The sequence below is a fragment of the Plectropomus leopardus genome, chromosome 4, assembly GCF_008729295.1.
Source record: "Plectropomus leopardus isolate mb chromosome 4, YSFRI_Pleo_2.0, whole genome shotgun sequence".
NCBI lineage: Eukaryota > Metazoa > Chordata > Actinopteri > Perciformes > Serranidae > Plectropomus > Plectropomus leopardus.
The window spans coordinates 16,181,638-16,198,617 of record NC_056466.1 but is presented as its reverse complement, the minus strand read 5'-3'; the positions used below and the strand labels follow the sequence as shown (position 1 = coordinate 16,198,617).

The 16,980-nt window shown below is 39.8% G+C and overlaps 1 protein-coding gene across 5 annotated transcripts in view; it reads left to right on the top strand.

Moving 5' to 3' along the window:
• Window positions 1-16,980, top strand: part of lrba (LPS responsive beige-like anchor protein) — a 228,068-nt gene that overhangs the window by 194,856 nt on the left and 16,232 nt on the right. For all 5 annotated transcript variants that reach the window (XM_042484501.1, XM_042484504.1, XM_042484503.1 and 2 more), the window contains 4 exons: window positions 2,289-2,456; window positions 11,951-12,040; window positions 14,758-14,935; window positions 16,403-16,468. In XM_042484501.1, coding sequence (XP_042340435.1) covers window positions 2,289-2,456; window positions 11,951-12,040; window positions 14,758-14,935; window positions 16,403-16,468 — 502 coding nt within the window. The remainder of the gene's footprint in view (window positions 1-2,288; window positions 2,457-11,950; window positions 12,041-14,757; window positions 14,936-16,402; window positions 16,469-16,980) is intronic.

Sequence of the window (16,980 nt, the reverse complement as noted above, 5' to 3'; positions counted from 1 at the left end):
AAGCTGGCTGTTCGGATTTAAATTAAGAACTGTCTTATCAAAGAAGAAGTTCAAAGGATTTTGCATTTGACCAGACATTCAATGCCAGAACTTGGTTTTTGATACACATTTCTACAGAGTAATGCCCTGCCACTGACTGTAAGCCACAAATAAATTTACATAACCAACATATTCATTCTAGTCAAATCTTTATCACTTCAAAATGTTAAAAAAAATGGTTACCACAGCCATTTACATTTATGATTTTAGGTGTGCTTAACCATCCAACTGCCCAGATGGATCAACATCTCAAAACAATTAACAACAGAAGTACACGTTAAAAACTCAACAGTCAGTTAATACCAAGAAGTGGAATTACAGAAACAGCAATAATGCATCAAATGTATAAAAATATCTAAAATATAAATAAAAATAATTACATGAAAGGGCACATTTATACATTGTGCATATTTTTTTTAAAAAAAGACACATTTTAACAGAACACATATAAAGTATCAGAGCTCAGCAGTGTTTTGTTTTTTTATTTCCCAGTCAGGCAATTGGGTTAGAAATCTACTTGCCCAAAGTCTTAGTTTTACTTGCCCCTATACAATTTTTTTCTGTTATTTACACAGTACTCAACTATTGTTAGTTGTTGAAAAATAACAAAGACTAAAGACTTAATGTCTTTTAGCACTATAGGAATGACTTTCACTTCACATGCTTTTCAAAAACACCCGTTTTAAACACCTTGCCCTCAAACTTGCATCAAACTGACCAAAACAGAGTTTAGCTCACATCCTCTAACGCCATCAAATAAAACTCCCGTTTCCAGGAACTCCCGTTTCTTCTGATTCTAGGATAAGTGAAATGCTCACTTGTGCTTCAGCTCATAAACTTTGTCTTTATCTCTCGCCATGTTCTCATAAGCGTTCGATCAGTACTGGGCGTGTGAAGCACTCAACAAAAATGAGAGGAGGGCCAAATGGCTCACTTCTTGGCTACTTCCAACAGCTCTTTTTCGATTTTGCCCATCAGGCAAGTGAGTTATTAGATTTACTAGCCCAACATAGCATTTTACTTGCCTTGCGCAATCGTTATGTTGAGCCCTGACTTTGCATCACATTTTTCTATTAACATACTCTACATTTACATACATTCATATTATTGTTAGGACTTTAAATGGATATTGACATGAATCAATAGTGTTTTTAGTAGCTTTGCCACATGTGATATGCATTTAATTACTTTTACATGGGCTAATACACATTTTGTATTGCCATGTAAAACTCAGCCCTAGTAAGAATGTTTGTAATTTCCACACATTCAACCTAAAAACCTTCTTATGTCTTTGTTTGCTGAGGTTTTTTATTTCAAGGAACCAATGTTGTGATTCCTCTTTGTGTATTATCCACACAACGTTTATACTGTTAAGCTTCTTGTCAGTTCAGATTATGGAATTTGCAACGCCAACAAAAATTCAGGTTCAAGTTGCAGTAAAAACATCATCATACCTCATCTGCACACGCTCTCCTCTTCTTTATACCTTCCCTTCCCTCCCTGATTGAAAGTTGTAATTAAGAGAGTCGGGAAGAATTAGAGGCAGAATGAGCTGTCAGAAAGTCACATTTAAGTGAAGGATGCGTTGGTCTCTGCAGTAAAAATTTAAATGATATAAATTGCCATTTAAGTGTAGCACAGGCTAATGTTTTGTCACAAATTAATGTGACACAAGGCAGCAATGACAATCAAGGGCTGCCTCATTCTAATTTGGTCGTGTTTAGAGGGCTTTTGTGAGGCGACAGCTTTACACAAATTAACACAATTGCCTGTTTTTATGAGGAAACCATAAATGTTTCTTCCCTCCTTTGCCGGCTAATGAGGAGAGAAAACGGCTTGTGTCTCAGCGTTATGGTGACGCAGAGACGTCTGCAGAAGAGCAACACGGTGCTCTTATCCGCCCACAACCAGCAGAGAAAAGAACAAAGACAGAGGCTGAAACGGCTCCCTAATGAACTACAAGAGATCTCTAATGTTTTGATGTTCCCATATGATCAGATATGGATTTACTCTGCTTTTTGCTCATTAAAGAAATCATTGGCAGATTCTGTCGCAGGAACAATTAGATGCATATTCTGCTTTCTCTGAGGAATTCATCTTTCAGGGGCATTAGTGATAACTGCTGCTCAGTAATGGGATGTGGATCATGTTTGAGGGGGAAACATTTGGTTCGAGTATGGTGTGTAAATGTTGTGCATCTGTTGACATTTACAACACTCGTGATTTTCTGTCCTCTCCTTCATTTACAGGCTCTGGAGAGCGAGTTCGTGTCCTGCCAGCTCCACCAGTGGATTGATCTGATCTTTGGCTACAAACAGCAGGGACCAGAAGCCACCAGAGCCCTCAATGTTTTCTATTATCTGACCTACGAGGGTGCAGTCAATCTCAGCTCCATCAGCGACCCCATGCTCAGAGAGGTGAGGCAGATACACGATACAGTACATGCATATATACACACCACAGTTGGGAGTAAATCATACGTGTGCAAGTCTCAAAATGTAACCCAAATTGCTGTGTTGAGAATGACGCAAGGCAAGCCATAGCTGAAGCAAGGAAAGTCACAAGTCAAGTCATATAAAATTCTGATTATCTACCTCGTTTCCAAATGAAAACCGCTTTAACAGACAGTAGTAATGATAATTTTAGTTTTATTTTCTGGTCATCATATACTTATCTTTTTATTCCTGACAGCATAATCCTTGAATTTAAATAGTATTATTTATCAGTGTTCCCGCAGATCCTTAAAAAGTCTTAAAAGGCAATATATTCATCAGTCTCAAAATAAAACCTTAGTTGCTATTAAAATGTAGCAGCCAAATGAGTTGATATATATCCGCATATCAGATATAGGCAGACAAAACTTAACTTCCCGAAGTCACAAAAATGCACGTTTTTGGCCACTATGCTGCTATGCAATGCGGCACCTGCTGCTCAACTTAAACACACTCCTACAACAGCAATTGTGGGATTTAGTATCTTGCTAAATACTGCTCGATACTTCGACATGCGTACTGGAGGAGTCAGGGATCAAACCTCCTATCTTCCGGTTAGTGGGTGACCTGCTCTACCTCCTGAGCCACAGCCACCTTAAGTCATAAACACCAAGTCAAAGTCAAGTTGAGTCTTTAATCAGAGTAGACCAAACAAGTCTCAAGTCCTCAAATTTGCGACTCAAGTCTAACTCAAGTCATGAGCCTCCAGTCCCCCGCCTCTGATGCGCGCACACACTTTAATACACATTTACTGTATGTACCACACGGCTGATTTAACTCCCCTGACAGATCATGCTGAGTAAGGGGAAAAACATCATATTACAGTAAGTACACTTGAGCGTTAGCACTCTCAAATGGATGCTTAATCTGACTAAATTATAAAAGCATCTGTCCATTCAGTGCATCTGTATTTCAGGGATATTTTTGATGCCATTAGCCATGTTAAATTGGTTGTAGAATGGCATGGGAGAGCAAAGCTAACAATCTACCGGCGGGTATTGCTGAGCAAAGCTTTTCTCCCCCATGTGATACCTCTGAAAGCACTCCACCAAGTGTTCCACTTTAACGCCTTAAAGCCTCCTCCTTGGCTTTCATTCATTATTCATCCCCCCCTTCACTTTGAACCGTTGCACACACAAGCTATGCTGGCCTGCCCGAAAGCAACCACACAAAACACAGCGCTGAAAAGAAAAACACAGCTAGCTCGCCCACAGCCAAACACCAGCCTGACAACTTCACCAATCTGCTGCAAAAGGCAGCAAGCCAGCAGCAGGCCAATTGACCCTGCTCCCATCAGCTTTTTTGACGTCTAAGTTGTATTGCCAAAAGTGGCACACTTTCTATTTTTATTTCCGTCAGAGTGTTAGTCACAGGGTTTCTCCTGAAGGATAAGTTTATTTTAACATGTTTCTTATTTTCTTAGTTTTGACCATCATTTCAATTGGCTTATAAAACAGTTCACTTACAAAAGTAATTACTGAGATCTGGAAACACAGTGATGTTGCCTTCTTAACCACTTTATTTTAAAAAGTGAAGTGGCTAACCTCGGATTTGTTTAAAACCTGTCTGACTGCTTGGGTTTCTTACCCCACCAATAGTAATAACGGACAAGACAATAAAAAAATAAGACCCTAGTTGTAATAAACCAGATTTATCCTTTAAGCAAAGGTCCTTTTAGCACTGAGGTCTAAGCGGAGATGAGTTCAGAGTATATGAAGCGGCCACGCAGCCTCTCGCCTCCACTGTTCTGCTGCCCTTCATGCTCAGTGACTGGAGCATCACGGACACGAGGGGCAGATCATTGATTTATCACCTCATTCACCCTAATTCCCATCCAGATGTGCTTTGGCCTTTAGCTACACACACACATACACACACACACACACACACACACACACACACACACACACACACACACACACACACACACACACACACACACACACATACATGCAGATTCATTACCAGGGTGCACCGGCCATTTCCACACTAAGCCATTACCATTCTTCTGGCTAACACATAGTCACAAAATTGGATCACCAGGACGCCACTGTTTCTGCCAAGCTGTTTCAGTGACAAGGAGATTGATAAATTCACACACAAACAGGACACTGTCAGAGGCAGGTGCATGTGATTTGAGTGGTGTTAAAAGAGCATCTTCTGCTTTCCAGCAGATGACTGCAGGAAAGCAGATTTTTGGATTCTTTATGGTCAGAATTTCACCGTATTTCTGGTTTTATGTATGCCATTTTGCTGTCAATAATGACAAAAAAAAGAGTTTTTTGACATTAGCATTAACAGTTAATATACTACACCAGTGCAAAGAAGAGTGTTGCCCCTGTTAGTGTTTGAGGTGTTTATATTATGTGCAGTGGGTTCGATTTTGTGGGAAGTCTGCTTCAAATATAAAAGAAAAAAAATTTATTTTTTTCTTTCAGATTAAACTGTAGCTTATTTTGTGGAGGCATTGACTTTTATGAAAAATGTACGGTCTAGGGGCTTGTTTATTTGCATTGATTTTCCAAATAATCTTTTTTTTTTTACATCTGAATATTGATTTTGAAGAGTGGTATAGAAATACAGCAAAACAAACTCACCAATGCTAAAGGCACAGAACAAGCTATAGCCACTGGGACCAAAGCAAAGTTTGTTCGTCTCCCTAGAGATGAAAAAAAGACTGTTTTTTTGTTTTCTCCTCCTACTCCTCCTCTGATGCTGTGAGTCCAATCTGCTTGTTTTCACCTTTCAAAAACACCCTCAGTCTGAGCGCTTTAATTAGTTAAATAAACCGAAGCAGTGTTATCCCTGTGAGCTCAGCCAAGGCTCTCCTTCAACTGTGTTTGTACGGAAGGAAGCCTGCCCTGTCTGTGCAGAAGGTGGAAACAGAGTTCCAGGCCTGGGCCTCGTCACGGTCGGGCGCTGGGGGTGGCTGAGGGCTACAGGAGCTCTGAGACTGAGGGCTTTGGGTCTGAAAATGTCCCCTGAGTCTGCCATTACTGAGTGACAACTGTTTCAGCCTGAGCTGTGGTCTGGGTCCGGCTAGGCAGCATTAAGACGGGCCCTGGGGCTGTTCATTGTCAGGGGGATGGGTCACAGACGAGTGTATGTTTGGGTCGAAAAAGGTAGAAAATTGGGGCAGAGTTGTAAGTATTCCTGCCACGCTGTTTGGCAGCCACTAACTCCCACCCACCTCAACCCAACCTCACACACACACTTTGTATAGATCATACCTTGATATGTTTGTACATACACATGTGTATGTATACATGCATCCATTGGCATGTGCATACCTTTGTATATTTATGTGTGCTCATCAGCATAAATGCACACGGTTGTGTGTTTATGTGTACATTTCTGTTCTGGGAGAGAGTTTGGAATATCTCAGCACAGATTAGGGAATGTTGTGGAGACCACTGCTGTGTTTTTCAAAACCATGATTACTTCCTGCCCTGCCTCCGCCGCAAGTCAAAACTTACCCCCTCTCTCTCTCAGAGAACTGGTGTGTGTCTGCAGATGCATTCATGTGTACGCGTGTGCGCCGGTGTGCATGGCATGCATGCACATCTGTGTTGCCTCTCAGTGTATAAAGAGAAACACTCCCTGTGTTGCCTTCTCATCGTTGTACAGGGCTTCCCCTCTTTCACATGTGATTATGGAAAATCCCACAGCCTCTCACACCAGCGACAAAACACAGAGCTCCGTCTGAATTGTACAGCGTTTGCGTAATTCGGCAGAAGACGGGAAATATACCCACGCGAGTGAACCTGCTTTGACACTCAGCCAAAGTCACTCACCAAACACAGAAGGCCCACTGGTTTATTTTTTTTGGACAATATGTCGTTCACTATATCCATTTTTTTTCACATTTTAGTACAGACATCTAAAGCCAAAGATAGAGAGCATCCTGCCATGCTGCTTGTCAGCTACACAAGGCCATTGTCGTTTTTATTCTATCCATGCAGTGACTGTTGTCAGGTCCATTTGCATAAAAGCAGCGTGTTTTACATGGAGATCCATCTTGTCAAGTGGCCGAGTAAATCAAAGGGCAGGTTGGGACATCTGAGCCGAGGGCGTCGCAGCCATTTAAATGTATAGAATATAGAAAACCTTCATCAGACATGGGCCAGCGCCCCCAAAAGAGATTGGCCTTGTGGATGGGCCGTCATATAATCACCTGAGCATTGCATTGGCATATAGGGATAGGACATGCTGACCTAGACTTGGCCACTTTCCAACGTTCCACAACCTCATAAATGTCAGAGCTGAACTTAATGAAGATAGGTTGAGTGGCTTTGAGGAGTCTCTTCTTCACATTAGCTTTAGCAAAATGCTCCGCTCCATAGGCAGAGGAGAGGGGAGGCACTTTGACCTTGAATGATGCACTGATGTCCTCTCACCATCAGACAAAGTGAGGATGAGATGGAAAATGTTGAGATCCTCGGTCATCATCAGTAATGAGGTCATGTGCAAAGGTGATTATTGACATCACTGAATAAATAGATGGCTTTAATTTAAAAACAGTTTAATTCGTCTACCACACCAGTCTTAGTAGAACCACAATACTGGATCATAGAAGCATCTCTGTCAGTAGAGCTGCACACATGCATGTGTTTAGGTCAACACACAGTTAATACAGTTTTGGCTTGAACACAGAACCACAGACACTCCTGCTAACAACTATCCTCTTAAAGTTTCCGATCCATTGAGCCAGTACCAAACCACACAGCTGACTTCACTGATGCTTCTCTTTTGTTTTTGCAACATATGACGCTGTGAAACATGGACATCATATTTAGAAATTCTGCTTTGTTTTTTTTTTTTTTTTACCAATGCATTCTCAGCACGAATGCATGGATTTTTCCAGGCTCAGAATGGGATTTTTGGTTGGCCCAGCCACATGATTGGTTTATGTACAGTAATGGCTAGTGTCAAAAATATGTATTTATTAATACATATTGATCCTGAATATCTGATATGTTTTCAGTACCATACCAGCTTCACAATACTATTCATGACAGTCACTCTGCTGTTTTCTGCTACTTATCAGGAAAAGATAAGTCATTGTTGTCATTTTATAGCCTTGTTAGATTTATGTTTTAATACAAATTTTAACTTGCCTACACCCTCAATGATAACTTTTACAGTGGTATTGAAAATGGTATTGAATATTGATATTTTTTTCAAGGTATTGTATTCAAGTGTCTTGACAACACTAGTATAGGCAATTAATCTGTCACCTTATTTGACAAATCTATGAGTTTTCCTTTAATTTCTGACCATTTCATGAACAAAAATTGTCTATGATGCTTGAGTAAATGAAACCATAATTAACTTTTAAAGAAGAGTCAATAACAGGGCTCCCAAGGTCATAATAAACCTGCAAAAGTCATGGAATTTCCCAATAACTTTTTCCTGGCCCTGAAAATTCATGGACTTTTGTCATGTTTGATGACATTTTTAGCAACCATCTGTGGATAACTTTCCCAGTAATATAACATAATCGCAAATGTATTTTCTGTAGCTGTCGACATAATGTAGCTTTAATATGCGTCCATGTGTGACATTTTGTTTACCTTCATCTGCAGTTTGCATTTTCATTTTCTCCTCTCATTTTGTCTCTGCCTTCATGTATGCCTGTTAGTTAAAATCATGTTTTAATAAAATTTTAATCTGATGTGTCTGAAAACACCAGGCAAGTGGGGCAAGAAAAACTTCTTATCATGGGTCCTTAAAAAATACAAGGAAAAGTTTGGAAATTTTGTCCATGAAATTGTTTGGGAACCCTGTAATAATAACACTTTTTATCACAACACCGGAGAGGGGAAGAGGAGTGAATTTGAAGGAATTAGTTTGTGTGAGGTAGGAAGAGAGGGATGTGAGGCTGGGAAAGGGGAGGCTGTCAGTGTTGCAGTGTACACAAAAATCAGGTCCAGACATTTTTCAGAAATACTCTGGTTTGGGCTCAGGATGCAGGAGGCAGGACATGACGCAAAGCATTTGCTGTGGTTGTAATTCAGCATTTTAAATATTATAACCAGAAATTAAATGGCTTACGTTTTATGACAAATCACAGGAATTCCTCTGTCTCATTAGTGCTAACTTCACAGTGGAGCGTTCAGGCCCAGTCAGTGCAGCTTAGCTGGCTTATCCAGCGCCATGCGTGAAATATAGGATGAGAAGGGAGTTAACTGCTGGGAGTCAAAGACATTGTATTGAAGTTTATGTTCTGCTTGTTCAGCAGATATATTGCTGCTAAACAAATACAGAGGGGATGCATTTTAGGGATGCATGATAATATTGGCACGTCATCGGTATGGGCAGATATTGACTGTAAAATAAAATATCTTCTATTTGCCAACATTCTGATTTCTGCCAATATCAAAAACAGCTTTTTTTGGACAAAGATGAACAGGAAGTACACAACAACGACCCTAAGTTGAAGTATTTTTCTTATTTTGCATAATGAATGAATACAACATACATTGAAAAACTGTATTTTATGGCTCCATGTGCTGGTGGGCCATCACGATAAGAGTATGAATAATATGATGTTACTTCCACTACAGAAGAGACTTGACAGTCACTAAATTAAGGTGGGGATGAAAGTAGATATATTGATATTGTTATTATTGGCCAAATGAGTTGTTTTTATATGTATATGTATATATGTGTGTGTGTGTGTGTGTGTGTGTATATATATATGTCCTTTATTTAACCAGGTATGTGTATATATATATATATATATATATATATATATATATATATATATATATATATATATATATATATATATATATATATATATATATATATATATATATATATATATATGTCTATGTCTTTCTCAATTTTTTATTCACTACTATTGTCAATTTTTCATTATTTTGGTTTTGGTGATGTTCATTTAGCCCTGACTAAATCCTCTTCTGAAGGTGGCAAAAATTCCTCTGTGCAGAAAAAAAACCTTGGCATGAGATGCACCCCTTATCCTTTTTCTATCCTCTCATAAAGAGTACTTATCATGTATCGCAAAAGCCAGCGGTACATTTATGTGACGAGGATGATTTAAGCCTTCTATTCTGCTCAAAAAGACTGAAAGATTATTAAAGGTAAAGCCGAGGAAGGCTGAAGGAAAGTGCTAAACTGGGCAAGTGAGGAAAGTGTGCTTAGAGCTGATCAGAATGAGAGTAATTACTGTACGAAGAGAGAGTGAGACAAAAGTGATCTCCTCTGTCTTAGTTCTACATTTGCAAATAGAAATCCAGTATGTAGAGTTATTTTTTTGTGCTCGATTATTGGCTGTAAAGAAGCAGATGAAACTTGTAACAGACAGTTGAGATCGCTCCCTCTCTACGCCTCTCTCCGGTCTCTGGTTAGTTTCAGACAATGGCTATGAGCTGACTAACTTCCCAACCTTTTTCTCATGGAAATACCATATGCAGGCCTCCACCATGAGCTCATTCTCACAGGCCTCGCCAAGTCAGGCTCAAACGTCTCAGCCGTACACACACAAGCTGTCACTCCCACACAGCCAGTCACAGTGCACACCAACATACTGACGGCGCTGTCATAATTTTGTGTTGGCCTTTTTCTCTCTGCCTGTCCCTTTTATAAACCATCTATCAGACCGTGTGATAGATATTCTTACTCATTGCAGTTTCTGCTTTGTGCTGTAATACAAATTCCCATTGGCACTCGTCTTGTACTCTTTTGCTCTCTGTAATATGTACTATGTTTGAGGTTTTTTTTAATTCCTTATTTTTCAGCTTATATTTATATTATATATAAAAGCATGTTTGTCTGTGACTTATATATATTTATATTTTTTTAATTACACATATCTTTGCAAATGCGCATAGAATCGTTGTGGATTTTTAGTGTCTGTTATTTCATCATTTCTTTTTCAAAGACAAACATTTTCTAGTTCAATCTTTTTGAGCATTTCTCTGTTTTATTTATGTCATCATTAATTGGCCATAACAAGCATGTTTGTCTGTGACTTTTCTTTTTTAAAGCTTTGTCAGCATTTTACAGACATAAAAATCTGATGAAAGAATAAAGAACAGATTATTCAATAATGAAAATAATTAGTTTCAGTCCTAGATGATAATAGCATGATAGTATAGAGTATTGTCGGTGTAGGCCTGTACATCTGTACTCTGCTGTGGGTGTGTTCCATCCCGTGCTAGTTGGCCTGACAGTGAGCTGTGTGATGATGTCCAGAAGCTGCTCGGCCGGCGTCTGCTCTGACATTTATGGTCCTATACCTCTTCATTAACACCACCTAACCAGCCTACAAGGCCGCCTGTCTCAGCCCTCCTCTGATTCTGTGTGTGGTTGTGGAGGATAAATTAGTGTGTGTGTGTGTGTGTGTGTGTGTGTGTGTGTGTGTGTGTGTGTGTGTGTGTGTGTGTGTGTGCGCGCTTGCGCTTGCGTGTGTGTGAGAGAGAGACAGAGTTTCACAGTGAGAAAATATACAAAAGTGGAAATATTTTTCCCATTGTTGAATTTTGTATTTATCTTTGTTTTCTTTTTGCTGAGACTCGGTGTTCTTACAGCATAATGAGTATAATATGACTACAAAAACTGCGAGACAGTAGGAACTGGCAAACAATAGTTTTATTTTACTGTTGCCAGGGTCTCTGAATATCTGTTTACAGTGTTGTTACATCAGTGTGATGGTTTGCCGCTAGTGATTTGCTGATGGTTTTTTAAATTCTTTTGGTTAGCCAAAAACACAGGTTACCGTGTGGTTATTTGATCTGTTACTTTTTTTTTTTTTTTAAATTGCATTAATTGCTGGCTGACATTGCTGTCTTTAAAAGGCTGTACCAGGCTGAGTTGTAGAGCTGGTATCATACGAAACTAGAATTGGAACCACCAACCATGTCATGCTAGCGTCACAGGTAGGGGGCGGAATAACGCTCCAGAGTTTGGCTAAACTTAGAAAAACGGCATGCTCGTGGGTCTCCCATTTACAGTCATGCCCACTTAATGCTACTCCCTTGCAATTTTTTGCCGTCATTTGATTCCTTATCAAGACAATCTGGTAATAATTGCTTTACATTGTCAACATGGACTTAACTGTTTTGTCGTGCAAAATAATGAAATTGAAAACATGTGATTAAAAAAATGTGATTAATCGGAATTAAATATTGAAAATCTGTAATTAATCTCACTTTTAAAAAAAAATTAATTGATGGTCCTAAAAATGACAAATACTGTGATATATTTTTTTTCCCTTTTTGCCCTAATATGGTGTATGATATGATCTTCTGACTCTTAATTAGACTGGCCGTATTGTTTAATTATGCAAATTGTGTTTGCCTTTCAAATTTTGAGGTACAATGATGCAATAACTCCTCTTTCTCTCATTTCTTTTTTTCTGCTGTTCCTTCTTCTCTATTTTTTTCCTTCAGGCTGTGGAGTCTCAAATTAGGAGTTTTGGACAGACCCCCTGCCAGTTGCTCATTGAGCCACACCCACCCCGAAGCTCAGCCATGCAAGTGGTGAGTGACTCATGCACATACAGTACACGAAAACAATGAATCTTAGAAACACACACACAAACCACGATACCTGTCATCCTCCTGTGCGAAAATACTATGATATAATAGGTGCCAGTAGCCACCTGAGCTATAGTAGCAACCGTTGTGCTGCCTGTTTAATACCATCTGTAACTTCTGCTGTGCCCTGATGTAACACTGCTTTGCTTCATGTAACTCTTTTCTTTGACTCACTGTTTTGCTCCACCATTTACCTCTTTATCCATCTACAACTGTGGGAAAATATAGTCTTGGGTTTGAAAGCATCTCCTCTCTCATCATTAGAGAGGTGTGTGTGAAAGGGAAAGATCACAAGCATTTGTGTGCATGTGTGTTTCGTAAGAGGTATGCAGCTTTGCACTGGAAACCTGGGTCTGAGCCAGATTTTCTACCTGAGCTGGAAGCACGAGCAGATCAGTGAAGGGGAGCAATGAACAGCAGCAGTGAAGTGACGGCTTTTTAAGGGCCAAGGAGTGCAGTCAGTGTGCCTGCTTGTGATGGACCAAGGCCCCATGAGTCCCTATTAGTGTGGTGTCCCTGTGGCGCTGACAGCTGGCTGTAGACCACCACCCAGCGCACACATGCACTCACAGACAGAAACCCAGGCTACAGCTTTGAATATGCCTCACTCATGCGCAAATTCCTATGAAATGTTTTTATTTTTACTCCACCACACATCGTTTTCAAACATAATATTCAGACGCCATTATTCAAACACTTTTCTAACCCTTTCCACCCGTCCATATTCCCTCAGAACGCCCTGTTCTCATTGCTTTTACATGTTTCTCGCTCTCTACTTTCTCGCCATCCTCCCTCATGTGAGTGTGTTGTCAGAGTGTCGGCATCTCCCCATGCTGGTGGTAATGATACTGTCAGAGCGTCTGGTTAGCTGTCAGACACACCGGATTTACTCAGGTCTGTTCCCGATGTTAACACTGATGTTCCTCTTCTTTACACGCAAGGAGGAGAATGGCTCTGCGTTAGAGCTGCTTAGTACAAACACTTTGTAAATGGCTCTATATGAGCTCCTGTCTAACAACGGAAACCGTCTGACAGGCCAATGAAATCACTTTTTTGTTATGACTGCAGTTTGATAAGTGATTAATACGTGTGCGGAGAAGTTGGCGTTTTTCTTGTTTTATATTCTTTTGTTTTTTTTATTCTTTTGGATAGCAGTGTATGATCCAAAACGTACACGTTTTGGAAAGCGAATTTATTGGATACCTCCACAAAATCTGTCTGAAAGGGTATTAAAAATTTCACCCACATAACATAATGGACATATTTTCTGAAGATTAAGAGGACTGTTGGTTAGACAAAAACCAGCCAAAAAACCATTTTTGAGGACATCGTCTGGTGTGACATGTACAATAGCAAAGATAATCATGATATGAGTTTATAATAAATATAATGATGCGTTGCAGTCTTACACAGAAGAATCACAAGGAATTCAAGGAATGAAAAACATTCTGTATGCTGTATATACTGTATATATACAGTATAAATATCTAAAGCAAGTTTTTTTTTAAATGAGTTTACTACACTAAGTGACAGTGATAAAACACTGACACTAATACAAGGAATACTTCAACCACAAAGTGACCATTTATATACAAGTTATTCATGCTGTGTTACCTGGAATTTGAGAAGAAAACTGTTTTTCTTGCATACCGCTACCTCCAGTGAAAAAAAAGAATCCAAAACGCAAGCATTGTTGATAAATTGAAGTCAACGTTTAACAACAGCAAAACAATATCAAAATGTCTGTTCATAAACCCTCACATAACTCGTGCAGTATAATCCACATGTCATGTATCCATTTGTATGCTCAGTACTTCCCAAACACACTGCATCGCCTTCAGCCCTCTCTGATCTGGACTAAAAGTGAAACTTATCTGTGCTTTCACTTTAAGTCCCGTTCAGAAAGGGCTGAGTTTGTAAAATGATGTTTTGATGTAGTTTTGCTGCTGTTTACTTCAATTTAGCAACAACATTTGCCATTTTTGGATGCTTGGTTCATCGAAGTCATGCAAATAGAAAACATTAATAATTGGTATATATTTGGTCATTTTTTCTGTGATGTGTTGAAGACATACTCCAGGCATGTTTTAAGATATACAAAATACTTCAGACACAAATGCTCAAAAAAGAATTTGTCTGTTATGTTTTCCACAAGAAAACTTTCTGTGTAAAAATGACATCCACTCCTTCCCTTATTGAAAAATCAAAACAGCCTTCCAGTGTGAAACTCTGCACATACATCATTCTGCATGGTGATTACTCTTTTCTGAAGGGGACTTGAGTATGCCATTTCTTTTGTAGCACTTTTGAGTTATAACTGTCAGTTGAAAAATATTGGTCATGCTCTTCCTCTTGAAGATTTTTTCCTTTTCCGCATCACTGTCTCAAAGGGGATCACTTGCCTTTTACGTTATTCTTTTTCTTACCTAAACTACTGAATTGCTGCTTACTGCTATCCTGCTCAAGCTTCCTAACTTTCTCTCTGTCCTTCTTTTTCCTCCCTCTCCCTTTTTTTCCCTTGCTAACACGGGCTGCTGCTGCTTTTCTTGTCTTTCTGTTTTTGCTCTGTGTCTGCCGCTCTTTATCTCGGCTCTTTCCCGCCTCCCTTCCCTGCATCCCGTTGTCCGTCCTGGGGGCCTGAACAGTATCTTCTCCTGCAGACTCCGCTGATGTTTACGGAGCAGATGCAGCAGGATGTCATCATGGTGCTGAAGTTCCCATCCAACTCTCCTGTGACCCACGTAGCGGCCAACACCCAGCCGGGTCTGACGTCACCGGCCATCATCACCGTCACCGCTAACCGCCTCTTTGCTGTCAACAAGTGGCACGGCTTGACAGGTGAGTGATCTGTGTCCATGCACTCATACTTGTCTTTGTGGTATCTGAGAGGTGCGTTAATCGAAAGAATTAGTCCTGAGATTTTACTCCACTGTGATTCTGCATCAGCTTAACATCAAGGATATTTTAGCAAGGCAAATTTAATCTTTTGCTACCACAGAATCATTTTCATATTTCCTTGGTTCATCTCTCTCCTCCATACTCAGCATCTAATTTACCTGAGTCAAGAATTGACCCGTCTCGCTTCTAAGGGATGGACGTTGATTTGGGAGACAGTTGACTGTGTCTACTGGATAGCAGTATCAAATGTGACACATGCAGCAGCCAGCATTAGGTCTCACGTCCACCTCCATACATCAGCCTCTCACTTCACAAAACCTTATTTACTCAGCATCCATCCCGCCCCTGGAAGAAACATTAAATTTGATATCTCTGAATTTATGAGGATGAAGACTGATCGGTTTTCAGTAGAATACAACCTCATCCATGCGCACCACAGACCAGACTGATTAACCTAATTGGTTTAGTGAGCTGGTGTAATAAACAAGATGTGTGCTGTTCATTAATTGTGTGGATTTACTCAAGTCTTCGTGTGGCTGTTGGAGCAGATAAAAGATAAGAATGAAAAGATGCACAAATTCTCCTCAACTGGACGCATGCCAACAATAAAAATGAAGAATTTGTTGATGAGCATGTTGGAAACAACAGTGTTACAGACATTATTCACATTTAATTTTTTTGCCTTCAGAGTAGACGCATTTACTGTCATTTATCAACACTTTCACCCAAATGTTGAAACAAAACCTACATCTTTCTTGTCAGATATCATATAAATAATAGTTGAGTAGGAGTAAGATAAATTAAATGGATTTGCTACATTTCTGTGTGTTATTTTGGTTTGGGACTGTTTGTCCCAAGCAACTTGAAGAAGTCAACTCTGGCTCTGGGCTCTGGGAAATTGCACTTGTAGCATTTTATTCTGTTTTCAGACTTTTTGTAATATGAATAATTAATTGATGAATCAAAAAAATAAACTATTAATTGATAATGAAAAAAATCATGAATTGCAGTCCTACCTTAAACCATGTGGGCAGTATTTATTGCCAAAATGCAGAAAAAGGACATTTTAATTCCTGCTATTGCACTTGAATACACAGAAGTCTGTTAGCATCATGTTTTAAATCAGCGTACCGAAATATTACAGCTGCTTCCAGCTAAACTGCCTTGGTTGTGCAAAGAAATGCATTTTGTAGCATGTAGTTAGTATAAAGAGTCATATTCTCTGTGGCCTTGGTTGCTCTTGGACATAATTGATATGTAATTTGCAGGAGAACTCTTGGGCCAGCAGGTGACACTGTGACTTTATGGTTAGAATTTTCAGTGTGTTATAATGAACTGAAAGCCAGCATCTACTTCACAAGGCCACATGATTACAATATTAATTCAATCTGTCTTCTTCTCTGTCAGGTCATCAGAGCTCAACGGTGCAGGACCAGCAGTACCAACTTCCTGTGGAAATTGACCCTCTGATAGGTATGCTGTCATGTATGACTGTAAAAGAGTCCACACACATGCGTATTCTGTAGATTATTTGAGCTTATATATGCATGAAATGATTTTTTTTGCTCGGGTTTGTGTATGAATCCTGCTGGCATCTTGGTGACTCATGGCAGTCTGCAGCACCGTGTCCCTGGACAGTAGATTAGAGTTGTTTCTCAGCCTCTGCCCCAGTTCACTCCTCGTGATATAGGCCCTGCTCTCACACTAAACCATTTGCATGCAAATTGGAATGCAATGAGCTGTGGCCTAGGCCGGCATTTCATCATCAACTCCCCCTCTTTCTCCCTCTCCATCGTCCCTTCCCTCCCTCCCTTTCTGCATCCTCTTTGGTTTAATTTGAGCGGAGGGAAAGGACGCGTGTCAATGGAAATGAATATGAATGTGGTAATAATGTGTGATTGAGAATGCACGGCGGACGGCTGTCAGGACAATATGGGCGCCTCTCATCCTTCACGACTTGTTGATGAGCAGGGGAAGAGTGCCGA